We start from the raw sequence: 26,658 nt of genomic DNA, 5'->3' as shown, positions 1-26,658 counted from the left end.
TTTTTCTCACGACTTGGCCAAGTTATTTATTATACAAGACCTAAGCTAGTTAGAATAGGATATTTGTACTTATTGTATATAATTTCATAGTAGGTTTAGAACTCTCTTACTTAAATAAAAGGGGGAGGTGTTGCGGGAGGTCTTTCCGCCCCTCCAACCAATAGCTGCTGTGATACCAGCCCATTGGGGCGTGGTCTCACTCCCTTTAAAAAAGCAGCTATTTCCCCTGCTCGCTCTCTTCTCTTACTGCTCCGCCGGAGACTAGACTCCCTTCCTGGTTGTGCAGATGGCTGTTGTCTGGGATGGTGATCTGTAAGTTTTCCCCTTTAAATAAATAACACCCTATTAATCATAACTCCAAACTGGTGTGGCCTGGTTCGTGACTTACGCCTTCAGAGCATCAGCTAGGGGTGACACTGGCCCATCCAACTGAGCATCTGGCAATGCTGAGAAACCATTTGAAGGCTGGGCTTGCCCAGGGATAGAATGAGATTTTATTTACATTTTAATAAATAAAATTTGCCTAAAGATCAGAAGGGCAAATCTAAGCCACTAGAGGTCAGGCAGTGGTGGCACACACCTCTAATCCCAGGATTTGGGAGACAGAGGCCTATGGATCTCTGTGAGTTCAAGGCCAGCCTGGGCTACACAAGATCAGTGCTGAAACACATCCAGGTGGTGGTGGCTCACACCTTTAATCTCAGTACCAGGGAGTCGTGCCTTTAACTGTAGTACTAAGGAGACGGTAAAGAGGAGCAGAGAGAGGCTTAGTCTGTTTTGTCTGCTTAGCCTGCAGTTACACAGCCTCGGTAGAGGGAAGACCTCTCTAGTAACCGGCTGCTTTTCCTTTCTGGTTTTTAGGTTGAGCCCCAGTATCTTCAGCTCTGGGTTTTCATTATTTGCGCTACTTATGCTACCAAATACTGACAATGCCGAGGACCTGACCTACTTTCACTCGCCTATCTTCTTACACAAGCCAGTAGTGCCCAGGTTGGGAAGTGAGGACACAAGGCTTCGTGTCAAGTATATTGCATCCTTTATGATCCGTCAGCCCAAACACTAGCATCTCTGTCTTGGAGAGCTCTGTAAATTTTCAACATTCTCCTGGGTGTGCTATTGCACATCACCAATGCCAGCATTGGAGAGGCAGAGGCAGGCAGATCTGAGTCGAGGACAGCCTGGTCTACATAGCGAGTTCCAGGCCAGCCAGGGCTACACAGTGAGACCCTGTTTCAAAAAGCATCTTTCTTAACATCATTTTTTTTAAAAAAATTAAGGTATAAACAAAAGACATCAAAGCACCCATGTTATGGTTTGAACGTAACATGTTCCTCATAGGTTCAAGTCTTTGAAAATGGAGCCCCCAGTTGGTCACACTATTTCAGAAGGTTCTCGAACTTTTATGAGGCAGGATTTTCCTGAAGGACATAGGCTGCTGCAGGAAGGTGGACCTTGAGGGCTATAGTCTGGCCCCACTTCCAGCCTGAGTTTTCTGGCCTATCGGGAAATGAGGAATTATAGTCTCTCACCATGTTCTCCTCTGTGAGGACTGTTCCCTCAAACTGTGGGCTGAGATAAACCTTTTCCCCTTTCAATTGCTTCTGTCAGGGACTTGGCCACCAAGACAAAAAAATAATACAAGCCATTTTTTTTTATAAAAGAAAAGAACGTTTATTGGGATATTCTGGGGGTGGGGAGGGCCAAAGGGACTACATACACTCTGTAGGGTTTGAGCAGGAGGCAGACAGAAAATTCAAACATCATCGAACCTCTGCCATAGTTCAAACGGAAAACTGTCCTTCTACACGTCGGTGGTCTTCTGTTGGCTAGAAGCATGATCCAAGGGGCTGAGTGAAGATGCAGGGCAACCTGGGAGAGGAACCCCTGTCCTCAGCAGATCTGCCGCCCAGCGAGGCAATTTCCCCTTCCTGGGTGTGTGGGAAACACTGTGAACACAAGGTGGCCTCTCCTAACCTGAGACCTCCTAACCAAACCTGCTCTTCTTCTCATCCTGGCTCTGAGGAGGAATCTGGGCCCTTGTTCGGGTCAGAATTCTGAAAATACCTCATCAGAAACTGGCGTCCTCTCTACTTAAAACTAACCTGCCCGGACCAGATCAGCAGCAGCTGAAACATATCCTCCGGTTAGGAGTAAAAGATGCAACCCCATTGGAAAGTACAAGACAAAATCCTGCATCCTAAATCCCACACAGCTTCTCAGCAGGAGCTGGATTAAACAGGGAAAATAATTTCAATATGAAGGGATAATGTGCACAAGACAGGAAACTCTCTCAAGCGAGCTGTGTGATGGGCAGCTTTCCCTTGTCCCCTGGGTGAGAGAGGAGAGAGCAAAGCCAGATAATTAGGGAGGCTGCAAGGCTCTGGATTTGGGGTTTCTGAAGCCATCTTTCAAATCTCTGAGGACATCAGCTCTCTCTGAATCCAGAAAAGCACAGCAGCTGAGCTTGACTGCTTTTACAGCTTGTTTGCTCTTTTTCTTTTCCTCCAGAAACACCTTCAGTCGCAGACGAACAGTAACAACCCAGACTCAGATCAAGCACACTTTTCACACCAAGATGCTGCTGCTGGACCGTGCAGCCCCGCCTGAGTGAAGAGGAGGAGGTGGGTCGTGTCTGAGCCGACGGTATCTTACAGTCCAGTGTGTTAGAAGGCATAGTTAATGTCTTCTCTGCCCTCTGATGACCACTCTTTACTATGAAACAAAACCAAACCTGAGTTTCCTGTACCAGAGCGACCACTAGATTTTCCAGTTCTTCATGTCAATTCACTTGAACTGTGGGATCTATGTTGTGTTCCATGGGCATCAAGGTTCCCTGCAGATATTTAGAGTTTAGCTATTTAAACACAGCCAGACGAAGAGAATCAGTGAGATGGGGAGACAAGAGAGAGAGGAGGCATACGAAGAATATGATGATATATGTGTATGAAAACAGAATCATGAAACCCATTGTTTTGTACGCTAAAACTATTTCAAAACGAGTCCTGTTTTTTGCTATCCTCAAAGCCACTCCCGTGTCCCCCACTGTCGTGCTTGTGACAAGCTCTCGACCAATATGACATCCCCGTTGATGCTATGCTCCTGGCCATCTGAGGCCTGGGTTCTTTCAGGGACACTGTCTGCCTCCCCCCCTCACAGCAGCTGCTTTGGTCTGTCCAGATAGAAACTGAGACACAAGAACCATAGCCTACCTATTATAGAGTGCCCAAAGCATTGCACCAATCAGCAGGTAAACAGGAATAGGTGTTCCCCCTGGGAACGCCAAGGAACCTAAGATGTCCCAGTTCTTTGTGGGGAAGCTGCTGTGCCAAAGGGTGGTCCAGCCAGCGTCAGAACCTGCCTACCATGTGTGCTAAGTGGATAAATGTTGGCCCTTCCTTCCTGGGATGGGGTATGGAAAGGCTATCCCCCTGCGGTGGCTGGAAGGGTCTGGCACCATTGTTTAATGGAGATGAAAATCTCCACAGGCTCATTGGCCGGGCAGATGTAGATCTGCTGGGATTAGTTGGTCATGCCCACTTCCTCTAAGGACGACTGCTCAAGTCTCAGTTCTTGGCAGGAAACACGGTGAGCTGAGCATCTTCCTAGACCCAGGAGCATCCCAGTCCACTGCTAAGTGCCAGTCAAGGTCAGCACAGCTATGTGCCTGGACAGTTCTTGCTGCCATGGGGCAGAATGAAGCCCTTTGGTGTCCCATGATTTTCAGGCAACCAGCATTTTAAAAGTACTTGTTATAGGCTGGACCTATGAGGGAGGGCATTAAGCCGGGAGCAGTGTTATGTCTCCTGGCATCCCCTATAAGATCAAAGTGGAGACTAATAAGAAGGTTTCAGAGTGTGTTAAAGAGAGAAAACCCAGAGAATTCTTTCTGTTGGTGCTGGTGCTGGGCTTGGCAGCTGCCCTGCAGTGGAAATGAAATCCTCCTCATGGCAGTGGGACAAGATGTTGATACTGGCACCTGCCAGCGGCAGACAGCCGAAGTCACAGCTGCGTTGGTCAAATGAGCTTGGAGACAGACCTTCAGGGCCTCGGAGGCCTTGATGACTAGCAGCAGGCTGGAGCAGTCTGCAGGCAGCTTACTGCAATTGGGTTTGTGAGCCTTCCCCAACCCTCTGGGCTGGGGCTCAGAACTCATCAGAAATGCAGGTGGCACATTCAGATGAAGAGTCACTCTGAGAGCCTCTGGGACTATCAGGGAGCCCCCCAGATAGCAAAGGGATTCCCATGAGGGCTTGGGGGCAGGGTACCACAAGTGAAGAGGGCTCTCAAGAGAGGGGGAGGGGCTGGCATTCCTGATTTGATGCTTCATCACCTGGCTCCAGACAGGCTTCCTTCCACAAGATGAGCATCTGATGGGACGTGGCTGGACATTGGCAGCATTGAATTCAGAGTGACTGGGGTGAAGATTACGTTAGAAGAGACTCAGGCAATAAAAGAAAAGGGAAATGCAGCGGCGTCACCAATCAACAGGACCGTGACCAAACCAACCACAGTGTAAGACATCTCTCTCCCTGGGAAATGCACATCCTACAGAGTGCATACAGAGGCACAGGAGGAGCCCATGGGAGTAAGGCCTCTGCAGCCAGACTATCATTCCTAAGTAACGGTTCTTCGTGAAGAATTCTAGAAAAGACTTAAACCTGCCCAGTAAGAAAAGCTGCATCAAAGTCAAGCTGCATCATGTCAGATAAAGACATGAGATTCCTTGCTCAGGGTGAGAAACACAGCTCTTAGGGTTACCCAGCCACATGCCTAGACTCGAGGGTTTCTAAAAGCAAAGTCCTCCCTCGTCACCATCTTGTATGCCTTCCTTTCCAAAGACCTCCCGACTCTCTCAGGACACCGCTGTATTATCAGAAGAACACAGCCCCAGAGAGGGGCATCAGCAAAGTCAACAGCCCACTGGCTGTCTTGGCAGCTTGTTGCACCTTGATTTCACTTCATCTCTCCAACCCCTGTTGGCTCAGGGAAGATGGGCCACCTGGTGCCACAGTGCCCAGGCCATGGTAATTCACTGCCATCTGTTGCCGCGGTTTTTCTTACAAAGATAAGTCTCCCATGGTCTCATTCGCTCAGGCAAAGAGCACAAGCAACACCAGCAGAGACTGCAGGGAGGTGACTCACGGAGACCAGAGCGGCATTCAAAAGGCAGAACAAGAGCTTACTTAAGCAACCTTCCTCTGGTCCACATGGATCAGGAAAGTCGTGCATGTCTGGCTATGTGAATAAAAACACATTTCCCAACGATAGCTCCTCTGAGTCCACTATTTTGTAAGTAATAACTGAAGTACGTTTATGTTGGAATCTAAGAAAATAACTGCTAATTATATAAACCCCACTGCTTTTATGTCTCTTCTCCTAACTAAACATTGATTCAAACACACTTTCACCCTCTCTTGTCTCTGACTCAGCAGATGGGATGTTTGGGAATGTCTGACTTACAGACAAGGATTAAACTGAGGACTCTGGAGAGTTCCTGTGCTGTATTGGGATGAACTTAAAGCTGTAACTTTAGACATTTCTGCTTAACTACAAGACATGGAATTGCCTTCCAAACAAAATAGAAACTACCTTCCAATCACACCTAGATACAATTCGCTTTACTCGATGAAAAATAACCCTTCGCAATGTGCATTGTCTACTTTTTTTCTATTAGAGGTTTAAAAAAAATCAGATGTGGAAAAAGGCGGCGTTCCATGCCGAATCCCCTCCCTGCTGCGCGCATCTCCTCTCCTGTGCTCTCTGACAAACTCACAAAGGCTATCTGCTCTAGGACATTCAAGGTCGGGCTGAACGACTGTGCTTCTACTCAGTGAGGCTCTGTCGCCTTCTTTCTCTGAAGAAGTAGGGCAGGCTAGGTTCTGAATCACTCTGGACACACCTGTCTGCTATGCTAGCAAAGTCAACTTCCTTCCGTGAGGAACTTTCTGCAAGGAATCAAGCCCAGCAGACCAAACCTGAGTCTGGAAGAAGGGAGAGCAGAGGGTTACAAAGTGGCAAACTGCTCATCAGGGCTCTAGGAGGGTCAGGTGAGAAGACTGCCGCGTTTCCTGCTCCACTCTCCAGACAAATCTGTCAACTTCACAGTCAAGTCGAGATCGCCATGACAAGCTGGCTAACTTGAGCTGGTTTTCTAAGTCTCCCCACTGCGAGGTCCCTAAACGAGGCCCCACCCACTGTTTATCTCCTCAGCTACTTGCTTTCAAACTGAGGATTTGGTAGCACTCCTATGTTTTCATTTCTGAAAGAAAACCAGATTTTTGTTGGCAAGAGCTTTTCCAAGTTTGATTTGCATGTTGCATAACTATGAGTTCTTGGTTGAAGGCTGCCCTTGTTAGCATAGGACTCCTGTTTCCTCTGTGGTCCTCTGAAGCTAATTAGGGCTGCAGCAGACTGCAGGGCTAATCGATAGCTTCCTAAGGTGGATCCCACCCAGTCAGACCCACACGCGATTAGTCCAGTGTAGATACATGGAGATACCTTAATTAAAACCAAATATGCTCTGTAAGAGATACGCTCCCACATGACTGGCATCCTAACGGCTTTGAGACACTCAAGGTGTTTATTCGCTGTACGTTATGAGTCTTCATGGAACTTCCCACTCATCAGGCAAACGTGGATGCTGGAAGCATTTCCCATGAAACATTTCGACATAAAAAAATGCTGCTACTGAGTATTTTACACTGGTATTCATTAGCATTTGGATATAAATGTACCCAGACACCAAAAGAGCTGAAAACCAGGTTCATCTCTTGACTTTCACAGACTTCTTCCCCCTCTCCCAGGTGAACTGTTATCACCCAAGGCCAATCTCAGAGAGCAGGGGCAGGTATGTGTGCCCCAGGGCTCCCGCCTCTGTCTCTCTGAGGGTGGGAAGCAAGATCACACTCCCAGGGCTCCATGGAGGAAGAATTTCTTTCCTTTATTCACTTTTGAGGAAAAGACAGTTGCCAGTAAGCAATCAGCTGAAGATTCTGGACCTGACCATCTAAAGCAGGGCTTAGATACACACCCAAGGGTCTGCTCAGGCGAGGAAGAGGACTCAGGAGGAGGTGTGTGGCTGTGTAAGCCACATGTCCCATCAAGACAGTCCGATCCTGCTCTGTGTGTTTTTGACAACCAATTCACCTTTCCAGACCCCATGTTAGCCCTCAAGATCCACAAACCACCATTCCTTTCTGCAGGGGCACAGTCTGTGATAAAGGTCATAGGGGTAGATAGAGCAGATGCCTGGTGACTCTAAAACCAACTGCTCTAAACGGTGGCCATGTCCCTTCCGTGTCCGCAGCCTTGCTTTTCCAGCTGGATAGACAGGAGCTGGCTGCTGTTTTCTCCTGCCTGTCCACAGTAATGTGATGCAGTCTCAGCTAAAGCATGGGGGCTCCTGGGGGTCTGCTCCGGGAGCTGTTACCAGTGAAGTTAATATTGGGGCCGGCACTAACCGTGAGAGGAAAACACGCTGCATGTGTCTGTATTAAACCATCAGTAAAAAACAAGGACGTATCGTTACTTTTAAAACGTAGAAAGCCAATAGTTGGAATCACTGAATAATAAAGCAACACCTTTTCTACGTGTGACGTCGTAGGTGTAAAAAGCATTAAGAGTTGCACTTCAGCCGTAGCCGGCTCCTGTTAGAGGGCTTCTCACTCAGGCAAGGCTCAGGAGAGGGTCAGTCAGCAATCCCGGCACTGTGTGAGGCCTGCGGCCGCCTCTCCTCTACTGGGTTGAATGACAGGTTCTCCATTTGGATGTGACCGGGTTTTTTGTTTTGTTGAGGGTCACAGAATTGTCGGTAGGTAATTGTCGGTAGGTACATAAACACTGTGTACAGAATGTACATAGAGAGGTGGACATTTTTAGTACAGGAAGGAGTCCAAAAAGTCCACTCGTGAGGCCAACCTTCATTTGTCATCATTATCAGGGCGCAGTCATGTTAATACAGTTCAAAGCTATTAAATAAGACAGGGAAGAATGTTTGTCAATAGCATCTCCTGTTCTAGCCAGTAGAGAGAACAGACTTTAAGCTGTTAAAACTATCACCACCATCATCACCACCATCATCCTCACCACCATAACCATCACCATCAAAAACACAGCCTCAAGATTGCTTTACATTCAGTTTACAAATGGTCCCCTTAACCCACACCATGCCGCGGAGCCTTCTGAGTCTGGCTGGCGTCAGCCCTGTAGTGGTTCTTCCACAGAAGCCCCTGGGGGTCACGAGAAGCTTCCTTAAAAACAACAAAAGAGTTCCAGTTGGATGAAACGGTTTCTCAGCAGAGCTTTTAAAACTGGATTTTCAGATATACAAGAGGACAGGAAACTGGTGGCTTGGTTTTGTTTGTTCTTTTCTCTCCCTTGTCTTTCCATCTTTTCTGAACGCAGCTACAATGTTTCTGCCAAGGCTACAGATAACAGGGTGGCTACAGTGGTGACCACCAGAGCCGGCAGTGAGCTCAGACTGCAACTGGGAGCAGCAGACATAGAATTTTTGTTTATGCGGCTGGAGGCACCAGCGAGACCATCCGTTTCGTAATCAGGCTGTAAGAAAGAAAGTTTTCGTTATCATCCGCGACATGGACCCACTCCCTCATGTTGTATTTCACCCATGCACTCTATCCCACTTTCCGCTCCCTAACCGCAGACTCTCACAAAAAGCTGCCCTGCGATTTAACCACTGAGATCCAAGGGGCTAACTTTTAGTTTTAGGAGATGGGACCATGAACTTAGGTAAGATATGGGGTTTTTGGATCAAGTGGGAGCTGATGCTTTCTGCTCACTCCTTCCCACATCCTTTTTGATGGAAAATGTCTAGTGGGGGAGGGGATCGCTACCTTTCTCTTTCTAGACCACCTAACAGCTGTGGCCTCCTCATTGGGAAGGGGGCTTCTTGCTGACTCTCTCCAGGGGGTAAGGAAGGCAGGAAGAACCATCTGGGAATGTGTGACTAATGGAGAGACAGACGTTCATTATGAATGCCAGAGACAACCTAAATCCCTAACTAACCCCACAAGAGGAGTTCCACAGGGCCAAAATCTTGTCTAGTTCCTCAGTGCGGGAGCTTACATCAGAACAGCATTGTTCTGTCTGGCCAGCACAGCTATCTCTTTCTCTATGGTGTACACCTCCACTGTACCATCACAGATGCTCAGGGCCGTGACGCTACATCCCCTCACAGCAGAGAAAGAGGGCACACAATACACCTAGCTATCTCTTTGTCAAGGGTAGAGGGTCCAGAGTAGCTGCAGGTCAGGATTCTTGAGCCAGCAGACACAACGATTCCTGGTCACTGACCTCAGGCATCGCTCAGCACGGAACAGTGGATTTAGTGTTAAGGCTGGCTTTCTGGTGAAGATCACAAGTTGTACGTTTAGTTCTAACTTTGCACGGAATCTCAATTCTACACCTTGCTCCAAAGGCAGGACATTACAGAGGGTGATGAGATCTTTTCTGAATCCAAGACCTTACTGATCTTCAAATATTACACATTATCTACCCAGTACAGAAGTCTACGTCCCTAAAAAAGAGAAGAACAAAAAGAAATAGCACTTACATCACTAAGACACAGATGTGTACTGCCCGACACATTGGATTTCAGCTTCTGTGCCTGGAAAGAGACAAAGGGGGAAAAAGGCACTCAGACATAATAGGGAAGAGTAATTAATTATGACCCATTAATCAACAGTCTAGGGCAGGGCCGGATGATAAATACAGGAGCTACAACTCTGAGCCCCATCTGCAATTTACAACATCCAAGTGGCTGTCTAATAAAGAGGTAGCAAGTAAGGTTAATTTTAATTATATATTTTATTTAACCAACTGTATTATCATTTGAACATGGGATCAATATAAAAAATTAATGAGATAGTTGGCATTCTTTCTTCTCAGGTCTTCAGAATTCTGTGGCTGACCCTGCCTGCGTGCCTGTCTCTGCTCAGGGCTGCCTTATTTCAGAGCCCCGTAGCTACCTGTCACTGTGTCTGCCGCAAGAGCAGCACAGGCTGGACCAGGAAGCAGCTACCTGTCACCGTGTCTGCCCCAGGACCAGGATGCCGGAGAGACAGTTCTGAAGTGGTAACTCATTTATCTTTCTGGGTGCTAATTTGGGGAAAGGGCTTTTACTTTAACACACAGTAGCAGACATGCCCACGTACTAGTAACAGTCTCCCGGAAGCTTGGTGCTTTCCTTATTTCCCAACCCCTGCCCCAGGCTCCAGGCTCTTGATGTTTCCCAATGCTGGGCCTGGAAGGGAGCTGAGAGAATTCAGGCCCTAAACCGTGTTCATGGGGCTGCCTGTTTCCACGGCTGGGGGTTAAAGCACCTCTGCAGGGACTCGCAGACGGATGACCTGGAGGGCTCACACAACTCTGCAGACCCTGTTGTGGTTTGAGCGAGGGTGGCCCCCACAGACCCAGGTGTTTGGTTCCCTGTGGGTGAACTGTTTAGGAAGGAGGAGGAGGTATGTCAGGGGGTGGGCTCTGAGCTTTCAAAAGTTCATGTCAGATCAAACCCCTCTCCTCAGCTCCCTCCCTCCCCCTCCCTCCCCTCCTCAGCCTCCTGTGTGTGGATCTGGATCAGGATGTAAAAGCTTTTAGCTCCACTGCTGCCTGCCTGCCTGCCACCATGCTCCCCGCCATTATTAACCAAGACTAACTTTCTGAAATTATACGCAAGCCCATAGTTAAATAACTTATTTTGTCGCTTTGGTCCTTGCTGTCTCTTTACAGCCATAGAGTAGTAAGCAAGACAGACCCCGACACAGAAACTCAGAAACTGTCTCCAAGGTAGGCGCTAGTGAGTGGGCTGAGCAGTGAAGGCCTTAATCTCTCTTTACCCCTTAACTGGGCTTATGCTTGAGGACCCGGTAAAAGAGATATTTCCCTTACTCAGACAATGGCAAGGAAGGACCATGACAATTACCCTCAGTACAAACTCATTTTATAAACACCAACAACTTAAGCCCAGAAGAGTTAAATGACTGATCACACAGCAAGATGTTTGCAGATTCAGAATGCAACCAGGACTGTTATGTGATGTTTAGTTTGTTTTTGACAAAGAAAGCTTGCCTGGAGATCAGAGGGTGGAGCTAGCCACTCGTGTACCAGTAGAGGCTGGGCAGTGGTGGTACACACCTTTAATCCTAGCATTTGGGAGGATGAAGCAGAAAGATCAGGAGGGCAAAGTCGCCCTGGGCTACACAAGATTCAATCAAAGAAAGAGACTGGGTTGTGGAAGCTCACACCTTTAATCCCAGCACTGGGGCAGCGAAGAGAGGTACATAAGGTGGGAGGAGACAGGAGCTCATGACATTCAGCCTGAGGGTTTGCAGAGATAGGTTAGTCTATTTGGTTTGAGGACTCAATAGAGGTAAGAAATCTCTCTAGTGGCTGGCTGGCTTCTCTGATCTTTCAGCATTTACCCCCATGTCTGACTTTTTTTTTAATTAGGACTAATTAGGACTATACAGGACTCTTCAGTTCTAGAAAAACACACAGACTTGCTTCAGTCTCTGTCTTCCCCAAATCCACCCTTCCCACAGTACCCACTCTCAGCCCTAATGACAGCATCCTTCGACACCAACGGAGAGCTTGTCCGTGGAGAAGACAAACGCTGATAAACAATCACCTTTGAGTCAAGGAATACCCGAGCTCCCCACCAGCTCTGGGGCAGGCTGCTAAAAGGCCGCCTGTGTGCTGTGAGCCTCCACAAGAGGCTATACGACAGCATGCTCGCCCAAGGAGTGATTAGTTGACCGGAATGCCACTGGGAAGGCATCATAATCTTTACATATTTGCATATGCCAGCCACGAATATGAAATAGAAACCTTTAAGCAAGCTTCAAGAACAAGACACTGCGAAGCATCCCGGGCTGTTCAAAGGTCACTAAATGTTATGAATAAGAAGATCAGAGGGGAAATTCAAGCAGAATTGAACTTACTCAAAAGCCTCCTTTTAATCTGTAATAACAGCAGGTCTGAGCCACCGCTCTGCTATCTACAGAGAATAATGTGTAGGACGTCAAGATTGGAATTGTGCCCAGGCACCCAAATGGTGCTAAAACATCCCATTCTGGCTTTTCTTTATTGGCCATAAGATACAAAAGACAAAGTCCCCACTGAGGGACTCCTGCCCAGCTAATCCACGCACGGACGGTTTGGGGAAACGGTAGGACCTCTGACTGTGAGGCAGTGTGGACTCATGCTGTTGCTGGAGTGTGGTCATTGCAAAGCGGCCCTCCCCATTGCCTGACCGGCACCCACAAACCTGCCATTGTGCAACCTGGGGCAGTCTTAGGAGAATGTTCCCATGCGGACAGGACTATAATGGGACTTCCAGTCTCTAACCAGAAAGGACTACTGTCTTGCCAGACGTTCTACTGGGTTTTCACACACATGGGTAGACATCTATGCCCCATCACTGAGGGCCTCACTCTAAATAACATGTTTCTAAGCTCTCCAACAGGTCAACATGCCTGCATCTAAACTGCCCAGCTATGTCTTCATTCAAAGAGCATCTGCAGTGACCACTTACTGGCACAGGAAAATGCATTTTTTTAGAACAGACCCAAGTCTGTCATCTATGGGCTCCTGCTCCCCAAAGCAGCAGCCTATGGACTTGTAAGAGTTATCTTATAGCTGGAGGGCAATCCTGGTGGGCATAACTACAACAGAACGCCGAATCCAAGTGAGAGTGTGCTGCTCAATCCAGAGCGGCTTCCCTGTCGCAGCTCTCAGAGGCTTGGCTGTCCACAGGCCAAGGCAGGTCTCTAAACCCTGCTTCCAGAAAGCACTTAGCAAGCTTCCTGCAGAGCCATCTGGTGCCGGAGTTATCACCATGACTGCCGAGTAGGGTAAACAGAGCAGTCTTTCAGGATCTGACCAAACCTAGCAGGAGACACTGTAAGGTATGTGCCACTAAGGAGAAAGTGTAGGCAGTGATACTCAAAGAATAAAATCAAAGGACTGCGCACAGATGGAAGGTGGGGTTAAGCCCCTTACCCGATGAGATGCAGGCCACAGGGCCCATGCCTACCCTGGAATTAACTGCAACCAAGCTTTGTCTAATACCCACACCACATGGGGTCAGCAAGCAGAGGGCTGTGCACACTGCCTGGATTCACACTCAGGAATCTTGTACACAGCACGAATCCCAGTGACCACGGAGGATTGGAAACAAACCACGGAAGACCCATGATGTCCTCAAGAAAACCTGTGTCTATAAGAAGCCCACAAAACCTGTTATTTCTATGTTTCGAAGATTTACATCAGTAAGTAACCCATCTTGCTAGTCAGCTGTGATAAAGTCAAATGCAAAATTACAGGGCCCCCCCCCCCCCCTTCAACAACTGCTGAATATTTGCCGAAGAACTTACATACTTAAGGATTTCTTTGTTTGCCAAAAACTGATATGGAATCAACGAAACTAAAACCTGCCCCAAACACACACACACACACACACACACACACACACACACACACACACACACACATATGCAAACTGGTAAAGCCAGCAGCTCCATGAAGATGCGCTGGCACAGGGTGTGAGCCCTGCTATGGGTCCCGGCACAAGGTAGGGACATACAGACACAGGACCGAGAGCTTCGGCAGTCCACCCCTACATGGACACTGACCCTAACAGTCACTGGCTTAAAAGTAGGATATGACTTTTAAAATGAAAAGGACAGAGAAAACGAAGCATCTATTCTGTTTTTTTCTAATAGTTAATTTGAACAATTATTACAGTAGGTTGAAAAAAATGAATTATTTAATGTCTTTTATTTGAGTTTTTCCTATCAGTTTCTGGTCCTGTGGTTCGAGCAAAGCCCCCGGACTCTGCTTTGTGTGAAAGGTCACCACCAAGACACAGCACCTTGAGGTTCTCATCTCAAGGATTAACGGGCAAGAGCGTGCTGCAAAGCCTTGCCTCGTTCTGGGGAACCACAGAACCCTACCCTTCAGAGGCTCCATAGGCTTTGTCCCCTCCGCAGCTGTCTCAAAACTGCCCCCAGTGGTGATCAACAAGTCCAGGCATGTCCCGGAATAGAATTTCCAGGGCTCTGTGACTGGGAGGCCAGACCTCTCTGGTCTCTGGCACCAGAGGGTTAATAAATGTATTAGCAGCTGCTAACCTCTGGTACCTGGACTCAGAGTGGTCTCTCTGGACTTTAACTCAGGCACCAGCATTTGGAAAGCCAGTCCTGGTGCCAACTGCACTCCAGCGCAGAACACACAGGCATACACATGATTTACAGCTGCCACCGGCGTCCCCACCTGCTTCTGCCACAGTAGGCTCTGCAGGACTTTGGGGACAGCACCCGGGTGTGAACAGCATGCCTGGTCTGTTTATGGAATTGGAGACTTAAAAGTGCACCCTTGCAGAGCCTGGCTTTGCTGCCCCAGGACTCCATTTCTGTGGAGAAATCAGTGTTTAATCTCGGGATTTTAGGCAGCTGTCAGCCAGCAGGGCATGGAACATGTCTCTGCTCTCCTCCATGCAGGAGAAAAGCCGCTCCCTCTCTGCCTTAACTCCAGGAAATAAAACCAGCAGAAGCTGCCCAATCCGATAGCAGCAGACTGTCCAGGCCGCAGTCAAATGGTCATAATTAATGTGTTCTGGTTCTTCTCTCTCTTGCTTTACTGATTAGAGAGATTTGCTATATTAGGAACCTGTTTGCTTAATGACAGAATACAAGCAATAAACAGAGAAATACACAGGCTGTAAAACACAATCAACTTTGCTCTCGCTAAGTACCTTGCCGCATCTATCACGCTTGTCAATACCGGCTCGTTAGCATAGGAGTCTCGTCTACAGCAAAGATTGGACTCTGGCTGGAAACAGTCAGTGCAAGAGATCTTTCTGAAACAGTTCAGAAGTGAAAGTCCTGGGTTTGTATCCACATCTCAGCTTAAATATTCATATGTGATATTCTTCTGTGAGACCAAACAGAGGGAGAAGGGTGTGTACCTAGCCCCAAGGGAAACGGAGCAGGGTAACTTGCCACACAGGCCCCTATTTCTCATATTACCTGAATCACACGGCCTCACCCGAGGATGGGCGTCTACGGTTAGGACTTGCTACATAACGAGTCTAGAGTGTACTTGATCTGCATCTGCCCAAATTAACTTCTACACATACAAGGCAGACAGAAGGAAGGCAGATTCGAGTGAACCCTGGCTAAACTGTGAGCTACAGCGTTCTCAAGCCTTTCACACACTGCGGCTTTTCAGATTTGTGCTCCTGACTTTTGGGAGAGGTTTTTATTGCCAGTCTGGTCACAAGCAGTTGGCCAGGCTTTCCAACATCTCTCCACTGTCTATTTTCAAACTTTACCTTCCCTACAAACTTGGTAACAGCTGCTTGCGGCCACTGGCCCGAATGATTCGCAGTAAAGCTGGCAATCACGAAACAAGTGCACATAAAAAGCTCTCCTCGGAGCCTGGCCATTTGCCTTCTGGAGCCTGTGCTTAGCAGGGAAGGAACCCACCTCCTGCGAGCTGAGCTCTGTCAGGAGCAAGGAAAGGACTGAGAGGGCCTGGGTGAACTGGGAGCCTCCTCTGTAAGGGTGAACTGTGGTTGTGCTTAGCGTTCACACCACGGAGACTGCGGAGACTGCACAGCTCACCCTGACCTCCTCCAGGGCCACAACCTGCTGTCCCAGCATTGCCTGAGGCTCCATCAATGGCTCTCACTGTGAGAAGAGCTTTGAAGGCCTGGCAAAGAATCCTCACTGAGCCCCAGTTACTGAAGACCCTGCACGGGCTCCCAAAGACCCAGGACAGCAGGCTGAGTCGGCTGGGCAAGCCAAAACCGGGCATAAGGTTGGGCGAGCAAAGTCAATGGAGGCGACTTTCTCACCTGGAGCAGACCTGACTCCAGCTGGACTGCGTTTAGATGAGGTTTCTCTTAATGCATCCTGGGGAGCTAAAAGGGAGCCAGACTGAGGTGGGGGTGGGCACCACAGCCTTAGTGAAAGGGAAACAAGCTCTAGAGGAGTCTAGAAGGTCCCAGACTCCACCCCAGCCCATAGTCAGAGTTGGTCTGTGCTTCTGCTACACCCAGAGCAGAAACTCTGTCTTGACCAGAGAACAGAACAACGAAAACTCACACGATAGGTGTATCTGTTTTACAATCGGAGGGCTGAGGCCTGGAGGGCCATCTCTGCAACTGAGACAATGTGCTGTCCTTGCACAGGATCTGAGTTCTGTTACCAGAACCCACACTGGACGGTTTACAACTGCCTGGATCACCAAGTGTAGGGAATCCACCGTATTTGATCTGGCCCCTGTGTGTGTACAAGCATGGGTGTATGCACACACACACACACACACACACACACAAGATTCTGAATATCAAACAAGGGTACTTTCTTTTACTTTTAAAGGACAAGTCCACTATGCAGAATTCTCTGGCCTTTGTTTAGCGTAAGCTGCATTTATGAACTAAGAGCTACAGAATACCCACTGTTTGGTTTTCTTTATCCTTTTCATCCATTCTCATGTGGCCCCAGCTGGCTTCAAACTTGTTTTGTAGTTGGGGATGATTTGAACATCTGATCCTCCTGCCTCTACCTCTCAAGCTCTGGGATTACTGGTGTGAGACACCATGCCTGGCAATGCAGCAATGAAAGTAGAATCCAGGGCTTCAAGCCTGCTAGGCGACCTCCACCTTCCCTGCCAACCAAGCCTTATCCCCAGTCTCCACTCTCATTTGCTTGAACATGGCGATAGCATTTGTTTGACTCATTTGTACAATTTTTATCATTTTGGGGGCAGACTTTCATAATTATCTTGCTTTCCACCAATCCAAGACAGTTTTTTTAAAAGTGAATCTGCCTTTTCTCATATATTACACTCATTTTTTTCTTTAAATCAAGTATTCCTGCTCATGTTGCTGTTCATCTACATGTTACTGGAATAATTTACATAGCAGCATCCTCCAGAAGAACTGAGAGCAGGCACACTCAGTTTGGGAGCCTGGTTTTGGAGGCAAGGGTGCAAGGGTGGTGGAGGTGCAGACCTGGAGAACAGGTTTGGAACATTCGGTGAACCTCAGACACAATTATGTTTATGAAAGGACAGGTTGGCTTCCGAGAGGGTTAAGTGAGTGTCAGTTAAGACAGCTTCTACCATAGTCTAGTGGCTGGTTCTGGTACTGGCTTGACTGGTAAGGTATGAAGAGAACACAGGCTGGAAAACGCAGGTGTGTACTATTAGGCTAATCCCTATCTGTCTGTCTTTTATTTGTTGGTTTGGTTTTACAACTGAACCTGGAACTCACCAGTTCAGCTGGACTGGCTGGCTAGAGGGTTCTGGGATGGGCCAGTCTCTCCTCCCCAGTCTCTCCCCCACTGCTAAGGTTACAGACACAGGCTGTTGGCTTTTGTTTATCAGGATTAGTGATCCAGATTCAGTCCCTCATGGCCAACTGAGCGGTCTCTCCAGACCCTAAGAACATTATATGAAAGAAAGTGGCTCATGATCATCCTTAAAGTTTTAAAAATGATGCCATGAAAGAAACATAAAACAGACGTGTCTCCAGGAAGACACATCCCTGGGCCTCCTCCTCGGTCTCCTAACACACAAAGGGATGCTCCAGATCTGCCCTTGTGACTTAACTTTAAGAGCAGGATGGGGAGAAGCAGCATGGGGACTGTGGCCTGAAACTCACCAGGATGCTGAGGCTGAGCTTTGGAATTCCACACAATCATCTTCTGTCTGTTTTGCTTTTCCCCATGTTGGGGCAAACATAGGTTGCGAAATACACCACAGAACTGTGTGTTTTCATTCATGGTTAGCTTGCTTGATTAGTAAAATATTCAGACAAGAAGCAATTATGAGCAGTAGTTTAGAAAATTATGCCCAATTAACAATGATGCTAAACAATGCGTGAAAGACGTTTTGTTTGGGGTTGTCTGCTGGGGGAGAGAGGGTGTTGTTCTGTGGTGCAAGCATTCAGTAACAATGGCATAAGGCAAAGAGGAGAGGAGAGGCATCTCTACAAGACATCTATGTCCTAGACATAGGCAGCTGGAGATGCAGACCCGTAAGAGAGCGGCAAAGACTCACTGCTGTCCTCAGTGAGAAGTGCGTGCAGCCCGACTCATCAGACCTGCGACCTGTCTCATCAGATGGTATTTATTAAGCCTCTTGTTCTCCGGTGCATTGAAGTACAGCTGAGTGCAGAGCCATAAAGGCCTTACGACTCATGCTGGTAGCTAGGGCTTGATATACAAACATTTTTAAAATTAAAAAAAAAAATCTATGGTCTCAAGACCAAGCAGGCAGCAGACATTTTTGTCCACTCTCTGTTGAGAAGACAGTGATACTTACTGCTGACAAAACAAAAGACGAGTAAGGTAAATCACAGTTAAATCTTTTTAAATTGCGCATTTAGCAGAGAAAAATATTCTAGAAAATGCACAGGGAAGCCAAGTAGCCTTAAAACAATGCTGACTGCAACTGTTCCTGTAGCTGAAAGCCTCCACTCAGAGTCCACCTGCATTTTACCACGTTGTGGCTGGGCACCTTTCTGTACAGGCTGGCCATGGATTCAGAGGTTGGAACTTGCTGTTTTCTACAGCTTGGAGTGGCCATACAGGAATCTGAACACACTTCCTCAGACCTCAACATGCTTAAAGACTGGCTACAGCTCAGACCTCTGCCTGTTAGTTGACAGAAGCCTTACATGGAACAAACCTTAGAATAGATCTTGTCTTCCTGTTGACAGACGAGGACCGTCACTACAGGAGCAACAACCACCAGGTCCCACAGTCAACATGGACAGAGATACCTTGGACAGGGACAAAAAGCATAAAGGGGACTTCCCAATCCTGAAACCCAAACTGGTAACAATGCCTGCAAACATGGCTGCTCCGAGCAGCCAGGGTCAGGGTGGACTGGGAGGGTGGGTGACTTGTGCTCTGATAAGGGACTTGCATCATTCCAGAAGTCCCTGGCAGGCAAAGGAACAACCATTCGGGAGGAAAACTCCCTTAACATCTGCCCAGTGCCCAATTTCCTAGTTTCCCCTCTAGGTATTGTCCTCGGTAATATGGCTCCTCCAGGGTCTGAAATAAGAGAGGCAATGGAGAGGGAAGGCAGAGGTTCCCAGCAGATTCCTCCACAGTGAGCCCCATGGTTCAAGCGCTGTGAAGCCTCTTATTCAGGGAGGCGCGGTTGGTTAGAAGTGCTAAGGATAAAAGGTCAGTAGGGAATACAAGAAATTGGATTTATTTATAGTATGTGATCTAAGTGTGCTCAGAGGTATTCTCGTAGGTTACCCGGAACAAGAGAGCATATTTATAGCCAAGATAGGCAGACATCCTATTCCTTTTTATTAAGCATGTTTATTACCCAGCAATTGGGTTAAGCAATTGTCCATGGCTGAATTACTGTCCTTCTGATGGGCTTGGCCACACTGCCCTCTGGACCACAAGCCCAGGTAGACGAACGGCTCTTTCCTGAATGTAGCCGCGTGGGGCTAGTCTCCACATCCCACCTCAGGTCTGGAGATTAGTGGTCTTACACAATCCTCAGGAGAAGGCGCAGTAAACAGGTGAACATGAGCAAGAGGGTCAACCCCAAGCCCACGAGGACAGGGAGCAGGCCTGCTTTGCAAAGCCCAAGTCCATTTTCCAGATGCATCCTGGAGCCCCGTCTGCCCAGGCTCCTCCTATCTCGTGGTCAGCCACTCGGTAATATAAAACAGTGACAGAGAACTTTCGCTGGAGCTGGAGGATTTTTATCTGTTTAATTATCCCAACCCTTCTAGGCAGTGGGGTTCTCCAAGTCCAGAGGAGAGTTGACAAATCCAAGGATAAAGGAGATCAAAAGATTCTTCATCTTAATCTGTGGGGCACTCTGAATTTTATTGTAACACAAAGCATAGCCCCCTTGGGTATCTTCTTCTGGGAGGCTAACTCCAGCAGGCAATCAGCTCTTTATCTGACAAAAGCACCTTGGAGAACTAACCATCTCCCTGTTGCTTGCATGATCCCATGCTAATCCTCACAATAGTCATGGCTGTATTTTGTTGCTTAAGTGAAATTAGCTTAAAATTATTTTTAAGGGACTGGAGAGATAGCTATGTTGTTACAGGAGTCCTTACTGCTCTCCCAGAGGATCCAAACTGGATTCCTAGCGCCCCCGTGGAGGCTCACAATCGCCTGTAAATTCCAGTACCAGAACATTTCTCTACAAGCAAGGCAAGCACGTGGGGCGCAGGCATACATGCAGGCAAAGCGCCCACATACATGAGACTTAAAATGCGTTTCAGTTTGCAGGAAATGAATGGAGGTAGTGGCTGCACCCTCTGCAGGCCACAGGACCAGTAAGCACAGCTATTATAAAACCAAGTGATAATGAACTACGAACCCAGGTCTCTAAACTGTACCCCAGAGAGGAAAGAGACCTGCCACGGGAAATGTATTCTGGCAAGTACTATTTCTATGAAACACAGACAGGCATCTGAGCCAGAGGCAGTCCACCCAAGAGCCACCCAGTACTCGTGGGCCCTGCTACTGAATCCCTGGCATGGTGTTTCCCACAAGACCTTGTGTGGGGACCTGGCCTAGAGTAACTTCTTATATTGATGCTGGTTGTCCAACGACATACTTATGGCAAATTCAAAACTACACGAACTCCAGTTTCAATGACTAAGTGAGCCGGTGCCGTCTCCTCGATGGTATATGCTAGCGTTTTCGTGACTCATAATGGGAGCATATAATGAAATTATTATAATGTAAGTCTCCCGTTGTTGCTGCTCACTTCATAGAGCAGTGAAGAACAAGCTATTTGGGAGTGTTAATGAGAGAGTCTATTAGCTCAGGAACTAGAGCTGAGAATCTGCGATCGAGGGGTTGTCTGTGAGAAGGAAAACACTTCTAAGGAGAGAACCAATTTATTGCCCGCTCAGCTGAGGCTCCTTGGCCTGGCTGCTGCTTCTCTCCCTGAGCTTGCTTGACAAATAGGTTTATTCTATTTGCAGGAGATTAAGGATAAAGGAGGGGAAACGAGAGAAAATTGTAACCCAGAGTTCCCTGCACTGTGCGTGCTAACTGTGAAGATATCTAGTCGAGAAAAACAGGTCTCTTTGTTGAAAGGAGGACATCTGGGTTCATTAAAGGTGTGCAATAGATTTTGATAAAAGCTATTTTTCTAAGTCATTAAATTGGTTTTAAGGAACTTTACATTCTCCTTCATTTGAACAATTATTAAACTATAAAACAGGATTGCACCACTGCAAAAACTGTAATCTGAAATTTTACAGTCGGCTATAAAAATGCTGTATTATTAACTACGCTGAAGATGCTCAAGCCCGTTACAACTTTTTAAATGAATTACAAAACCCGTTACTGCTGATAAAATAATCTTAAATTATAGCATTATGTATTCTAACAATATGCTGAGCCCAGCTTGCTACAATACAAGCACGCCAATCACAAAGAAATCGTTACCTGAATTAAGTCTTTCCGAGCCCACAATCTGGTAACAGCTGCTACCTGGCAGCAACTGAGTTCAAACACAGGCCCAACCAGGACTCAGCCTCAGAGTGGAGCAACTCTTAGCACGGCCCCAGGGATTTAGACAAGGGCTGTGGTGACAGCAATTCTGTCCCCTAAGATCTTCTTGGAAGGAATTACTTTCTCTTTTCGTTACCTTCCTACCTTCCATTCCAATTGCTCAGCTACTGAGATACTTCACCAACACTATTTAACATGTAGAGGGTATGCATAAGGCCCTACATTTGAGCCTGGCCCCCAGATTCAGTTCCTGTTTGGGGCAGTTCACTGCAGTCTGCTTGCTTCCTCCACCACTTGGGTTTGCACACACACGTGAAAGATGTTTACGTTCTCCGAACTGTCAGCAGTCTTAAGGGCGTACTACCTAATTTTGAGTTCTGAATCAGGCACTCCCTCAGGTCAAGAACTCTAAAAGCATTCTATAATTCCTCCCAGGGCTAATGTGGGTTCATTCTGGGATCGTCCCCCCTCCCCCCGAGCTCCTCTGCTGATACCCTGAAAGGCAAAGATGAAATCCAAGGTATCCACTGGCCGCCTCCATGCTGAGAGGGCCTGGGCCCACCTTATAGGCCTTGGAACAGTTGGTAACTTGGTCCACAACTCTGCCATGGTAGGCAGTATAGGCACCTATGTCTTAACACCATATATATAGGGAAACCAACCCGTGCGTGAGCATAAAATCCAACTAATCTCTGAACTTATCCAAGCTCAGGAACTGAAATCTGACCAATTCCCACCCTGAAAATCTTTACTCTACAAAAACTGCACACCTGAGAAGCTGTGTCTAAGCTCTGCCCCTGTTCTTATAGATATACAAACACACACATATGTGTATGTGTGCATATGTGTACACATGTATATGTATATATATCCCGGGCATGTCTATGGAGAAATTATCTGCAAGCATTGGAGCTCAGATGAAAGCGATCCTGACAGTTGGGAGCCGAGGCAAACCACAAAGTCACTGTCAGCATAACAGCTTACAGCCCTGCTCCAGGGAAAGGTTTTCCCAAGGTAACAGCTCTGCTCTGGCAGGGGAGGTTCCCCTGGGAAGCCACAGCTCTGCCCTGGGACAAGTTGTTACTGCTCTGCTCTGCTCCATTCAGGCAAAAGGAGGTCTCACCAAAATCTCATCCGAGAGATTTATTCAAAGGGAAGAATCCAGGAGGGTGGCTGCTTCTGCCAGGATTCAAAAGAACAGCTCTCACCTGAACAGGTACAGATCTTAGACATGGTTTCTCAGGGGTGTAGTTTTTGTAGAGTAAAGATTTTCAGGGTGGGAGTTGGTCAGATTTCAATTCCAGAGCTTAGATAAACTCAGAGACTGCTCACAGATGGGTTGGTTTCTTGCTCAGTGGTTGGCTAGGTTTGGGGCTGAGTCGGTCAGGGGTAGAGTGTATTTCTTTGGTTCTGGTTTCAGGGCCAAAGTATTCCACTGGCCCTTTTTAACATTTTAGCTTTGGTTTCAGGATCAAGGTGTGTTTCTTTCACTGGTTCTGGTTTCAGGACCAAAATGTGTTTGTCTCTGGTTCCAGGGTCAGGGTGTGTTTCTTAGGCAGGCTCTCTGACCCTGGATTATCTAGGTTATGTTAACTGAGGTGAGAAGACCCACTTTATCTGTGGACAACAGCATCCTAAGGGCTGGGGCTTTGGAATGAAGAACAAGTAGAAGGTTATTCATCATCTTCTGTGTCCTGACTGTGGATGCAGTGTGGGCAGCCTCCTCCCTCTCTATGACAGACTGTATCCCCTCCACTTGTGAACAAACCCTTCCCTCCCCTTCAGTCACTTCTCGCCAGGCATTTCTGTCATAGCAAAGAGCAAAGAGGGACAACAGTGCCATCAATTGACTCTGTGCACCCCCAAGGTCATCGCCTTAAAGAAAAGGCCCTTTAGTACCCAGAAATCAAGAACTTTACACGAGAGACTGGTTCAGCATCAACAACTTTGTCAGGAGGCCTCATAATCCTTTAACCCCAACCCTTCTGAAACCCTCAGCCTTCAGTCCACGTGTAAGGAACCCCACTATGGTTTGGTACCGACCCTGCCACCCCCTGTCCCCTTTGAGCTGTCCACGGTAGCATACTCACAGTGTGCTGCAGGGTCACAGATATTGCTATAAGAAAGTGACTGCGAGGCCCCAGAAGGCTGTGGGCTTTTGCGTTACCCGAAATGCTAACAGCTCAAGCCTAAGTCAGCATCACCCATGGTGCCACCGACAGGCACCGTTTGGAGGCGGAATGCTGTTTTGGGAAAACCAAAATTTTCAAACATGGGCTTTTGGCAATGACAGGGACCGAAGGAACCTCTTCTCCAGTTCTTGTGTTGCAACCTGGGTGCCGAGTTGGGTAGTGTAGTGATATTTCATTTCTATTTTAATGCATAAAGCTTGTGTGAAGAACAGAGAATAAAACAGCTGCGCTGTTCAGCCCTACAGACCAGGCAGTGGTGACACACACCTTTAATCCCAGTAGCCACACTAGTTTGCCATAGAAACCAGGCAGTAGTGGTGCACGCCTTTAATCTCAGCACTAGAGAGGATTATAAAAAGGGAGGAGACAGGTTTCAGGCTCAGTCTCACTGTGAGGATTTCTGGAGGCAGGATCATCATTTTCAGTCTGAGGTAGAAGAGCCAGCGGCTGGGTGTTTTGCTTTTCTGGTCTTCAGGTTGAACCCCAATATCTGTCTCTACATTTTTATAATCATGCTACAGGGTAGCACTGAAAGAAAAGGGTTCTGGGAAGTATTTACACTGATAAGGTCCTGAGGGCATAGACCCAAGATGGAGTTTAAGCCTTTCTCATGAAGACAGAGGAAGAAGCCAGCATCACAGAAGAAAGGCTTTACTGGGAACACAATCCATCTCCCTCTGAACGGTAAACCATCAACTTCTGTTGGTCAAAGCCCATCCAAAGCATTGTTACAGCATCTCACACAGACTACGGCCAGCAGCAGCCATAGCCCCAGCCCCACCCTGTTCCAGTCGTGCCTACACCACAATGGAGGACTTGTTCCTATGTGCCACTGTTCTCTGGCATCTCCTAGGATTCTTACCACTGAGGAAGGAGGGTGAGGTGATGTTGAGGCAGTCTTCAAGCTAAGGTTAGTTTTATCTTGCAAGGGGATATTTGGCAAGTCTGGGACCGCTTTAGGTTGTCATAAACTGACCTATATAATCTTGACTGAAATCCCTCTGATTGCCCTAGAGAGGTGCAGCTCATGTCCAGCAAAGAATGCCAGAGGAGAAATACTGATTTCCTATAACACGAAGCTGTAACATGGTCTCATCCCTTCCTGTCTGTATTAAGTCTGTAAGTACAAACAGCACCACCAAGACCAGAAACCCCCTGGGAATGGGAACTGAGAGAGATGCCTGGCCCCTGGGAGAAGTTCATTTTAGTAAGGGTAGGATATCGACAGTTAGGTATTTCTTAGTGTTGACAGCTCCCTCAAGCCACTGACAACTGATAAAAACTTGCACAGTTTAAACCCTGAGGTCATCACAGCTCCAAGCAAGTTGCAGAGACAGAATGCAGGGGATCCTATTACCCCAAGAGGCTCTTCCACCATCTTGCCCGTCTCACTGGGGCAGAGAGGATAAGTAACTTGCTATGGCTTTCATAGCTAGAAGCCATTTCCAACTCCAATTTCTTGGAAAAGTCTGGCAGCATGTCTCCAAGACGGCAACCACACTTTAGACAACCATCTCTGATATGGCATTTTTGCCTAAGAAAGTATCTGATGGGCTTTGTTGCTTACTTCTGAGAGGTAACCTCTACATCCTTGAGATTTCACAACAGTCTCTTCACTATGGATCATACCTGACTCTGTGGTGATCAAACACATCAAGATGGGTGCTGGTCACCAGAAAACCCAACCTTGGCGTCTAGGGCTTGGGCTTTCAGTCAGGGGAGGTCAAACTCACATGACTTGCAGAGAATATCTGAAGAGACCTGAAGATTATGTCCAGTCATGTGGGGTCAATGATTGAGTCCCTATGCCTTCCCAATGTGACTCCAACAGCAACTTCAGCTGCTGAGCTGCACGGAGTTTCTTGATGGTGAGCAAAGTCATGTGACAAATTAATGAAAAGCACTTAGCCCACTGTGAAGAGCATCAAGAGAAATTGCCGACCAAAGCCCACTCTGGTCGCTGTATTCATGGCTTCATTTGGCTGGACTTGATCTGCATTCGTTACAACAAAGCTATTAAGCTTAGCAGTTTGGCTGAGTTCCACGAGCCACTCTAGTGACCAGAACCTGGAGCTTCCTGCAGATCTGTAACTCGCTGGTCAGACTGCATCTGGGAGGAGCAGCCCAGAGGTAGCTGGCATCTCATGAGAGGCTAGCCTTGATGGGACCTATGGTTGGACACAAGGTGGTAGTGTCAAGACCGAGTGGTATTGTGGTACACCAGTTGGCATCAGAACAGTCACCATTACTTTCCTTTATGCTAGTTTATGAGCCATTCTGACACCTCAATCTGTCTGATACTCGACAAGAATTTAGGGGCCGATTTCGTCTATAGTGATGAATAAGGCTAGTGGGAACGACACGTTTAAAGTTCCCTGACTTAGGTGATACGGGAGACAGGCATCCTGAATGCATAAAGGAGATGCTGATTTACTGATCTCCTCTCCTGACTAAGGCGATCTGTTCCTTAGGTCTCACCTGAAAAAAACAGAGAGAGTAACTGTACTGACCTCATGGGCTACTCTGGGCTTCTTCACGGCCACTGCTGTGTGTACTCTGCTTTATCAACACCTGACCAGAGTAGGACGAAGTGATGCGTGCTACCTCTCTAATTTTGTGTGTGTGGACATGTGCATGCCTGTGTGGGAGTGGGTTGCATGTGTGTGTGTGTAAACATGAACATGCACTTGCATGCATGTTTATGCGGAGAGCAGAGGTCAAGCTGCCATCTGATTTTTTTTTTTCTTTTGAGACAAGGTTCCACACTGGCGTGGAGTTCACCGAGTAGGTTAGGATGGTTGACCAGTAGGCCCCAGAAACTGGCCTGATTCTGCCTCTACAGAGCTTGGGATTAAATGTATGCACAACTACACTGAACCCATGATTTCACATTGCTGTCTATTAAGAGCTTATGGTGGATGGCTTTT

General features: G+C 47.5%; 1 protein-coding gene across 4 annotated transcripts in view; it reads right to left on the bottom strand.

Annotated features, from left to right (window-relative positions):
* Positions 1-1,719: 1,719 nt before the first annotated feature.
* Gfra1 (GDNF family receptor alpha 1) overlaps positions 1,720-26,658 on the bottom strand; it is a 213,560-nt gene continuing 188,621 nt past the window's right edge. For all 4 annotated transcript variants that reach the window (XM_050149482.1, XM_050149507.1, XM_050149498.1 and 1 more), the window contains 2 exons: positions 9,572-9,625; positions 1,720-8,559 (listed from right to left, as the gene is read on the bottom strand). In XM_050149482.1, the coding sequence (XP_050005439.1) occupies positions 8,404-8,559; positions 9,572-9,625 (210 nt within the window). In that variant the 3' untranslated portion in view covers positions 1,720-8,403. The remainder of the gene's footprint in view (positions 8,560-9,571; positions 9,626-26,658) is intronic.

Source organism: Alexandromys fortis, unplaced genomic scaffold (assembly GCF_014885135.2).
Source record: "Alexandromys fortis isolate MF-2015 unplaced genomic scaffold, M_Fortis_MF-2015_v1.1 scaffold_16, whole genome shotgun sequence".
Lineage (NCBI taxonomy): Eukaryota > Metazoa > Chordata > Mammalia > Rodentia > Cricetidae > Alexandromys > Alexandromys fortis.
This window is presented reverse-complemented; position numbering and strand designations above follow the sequence as displayed.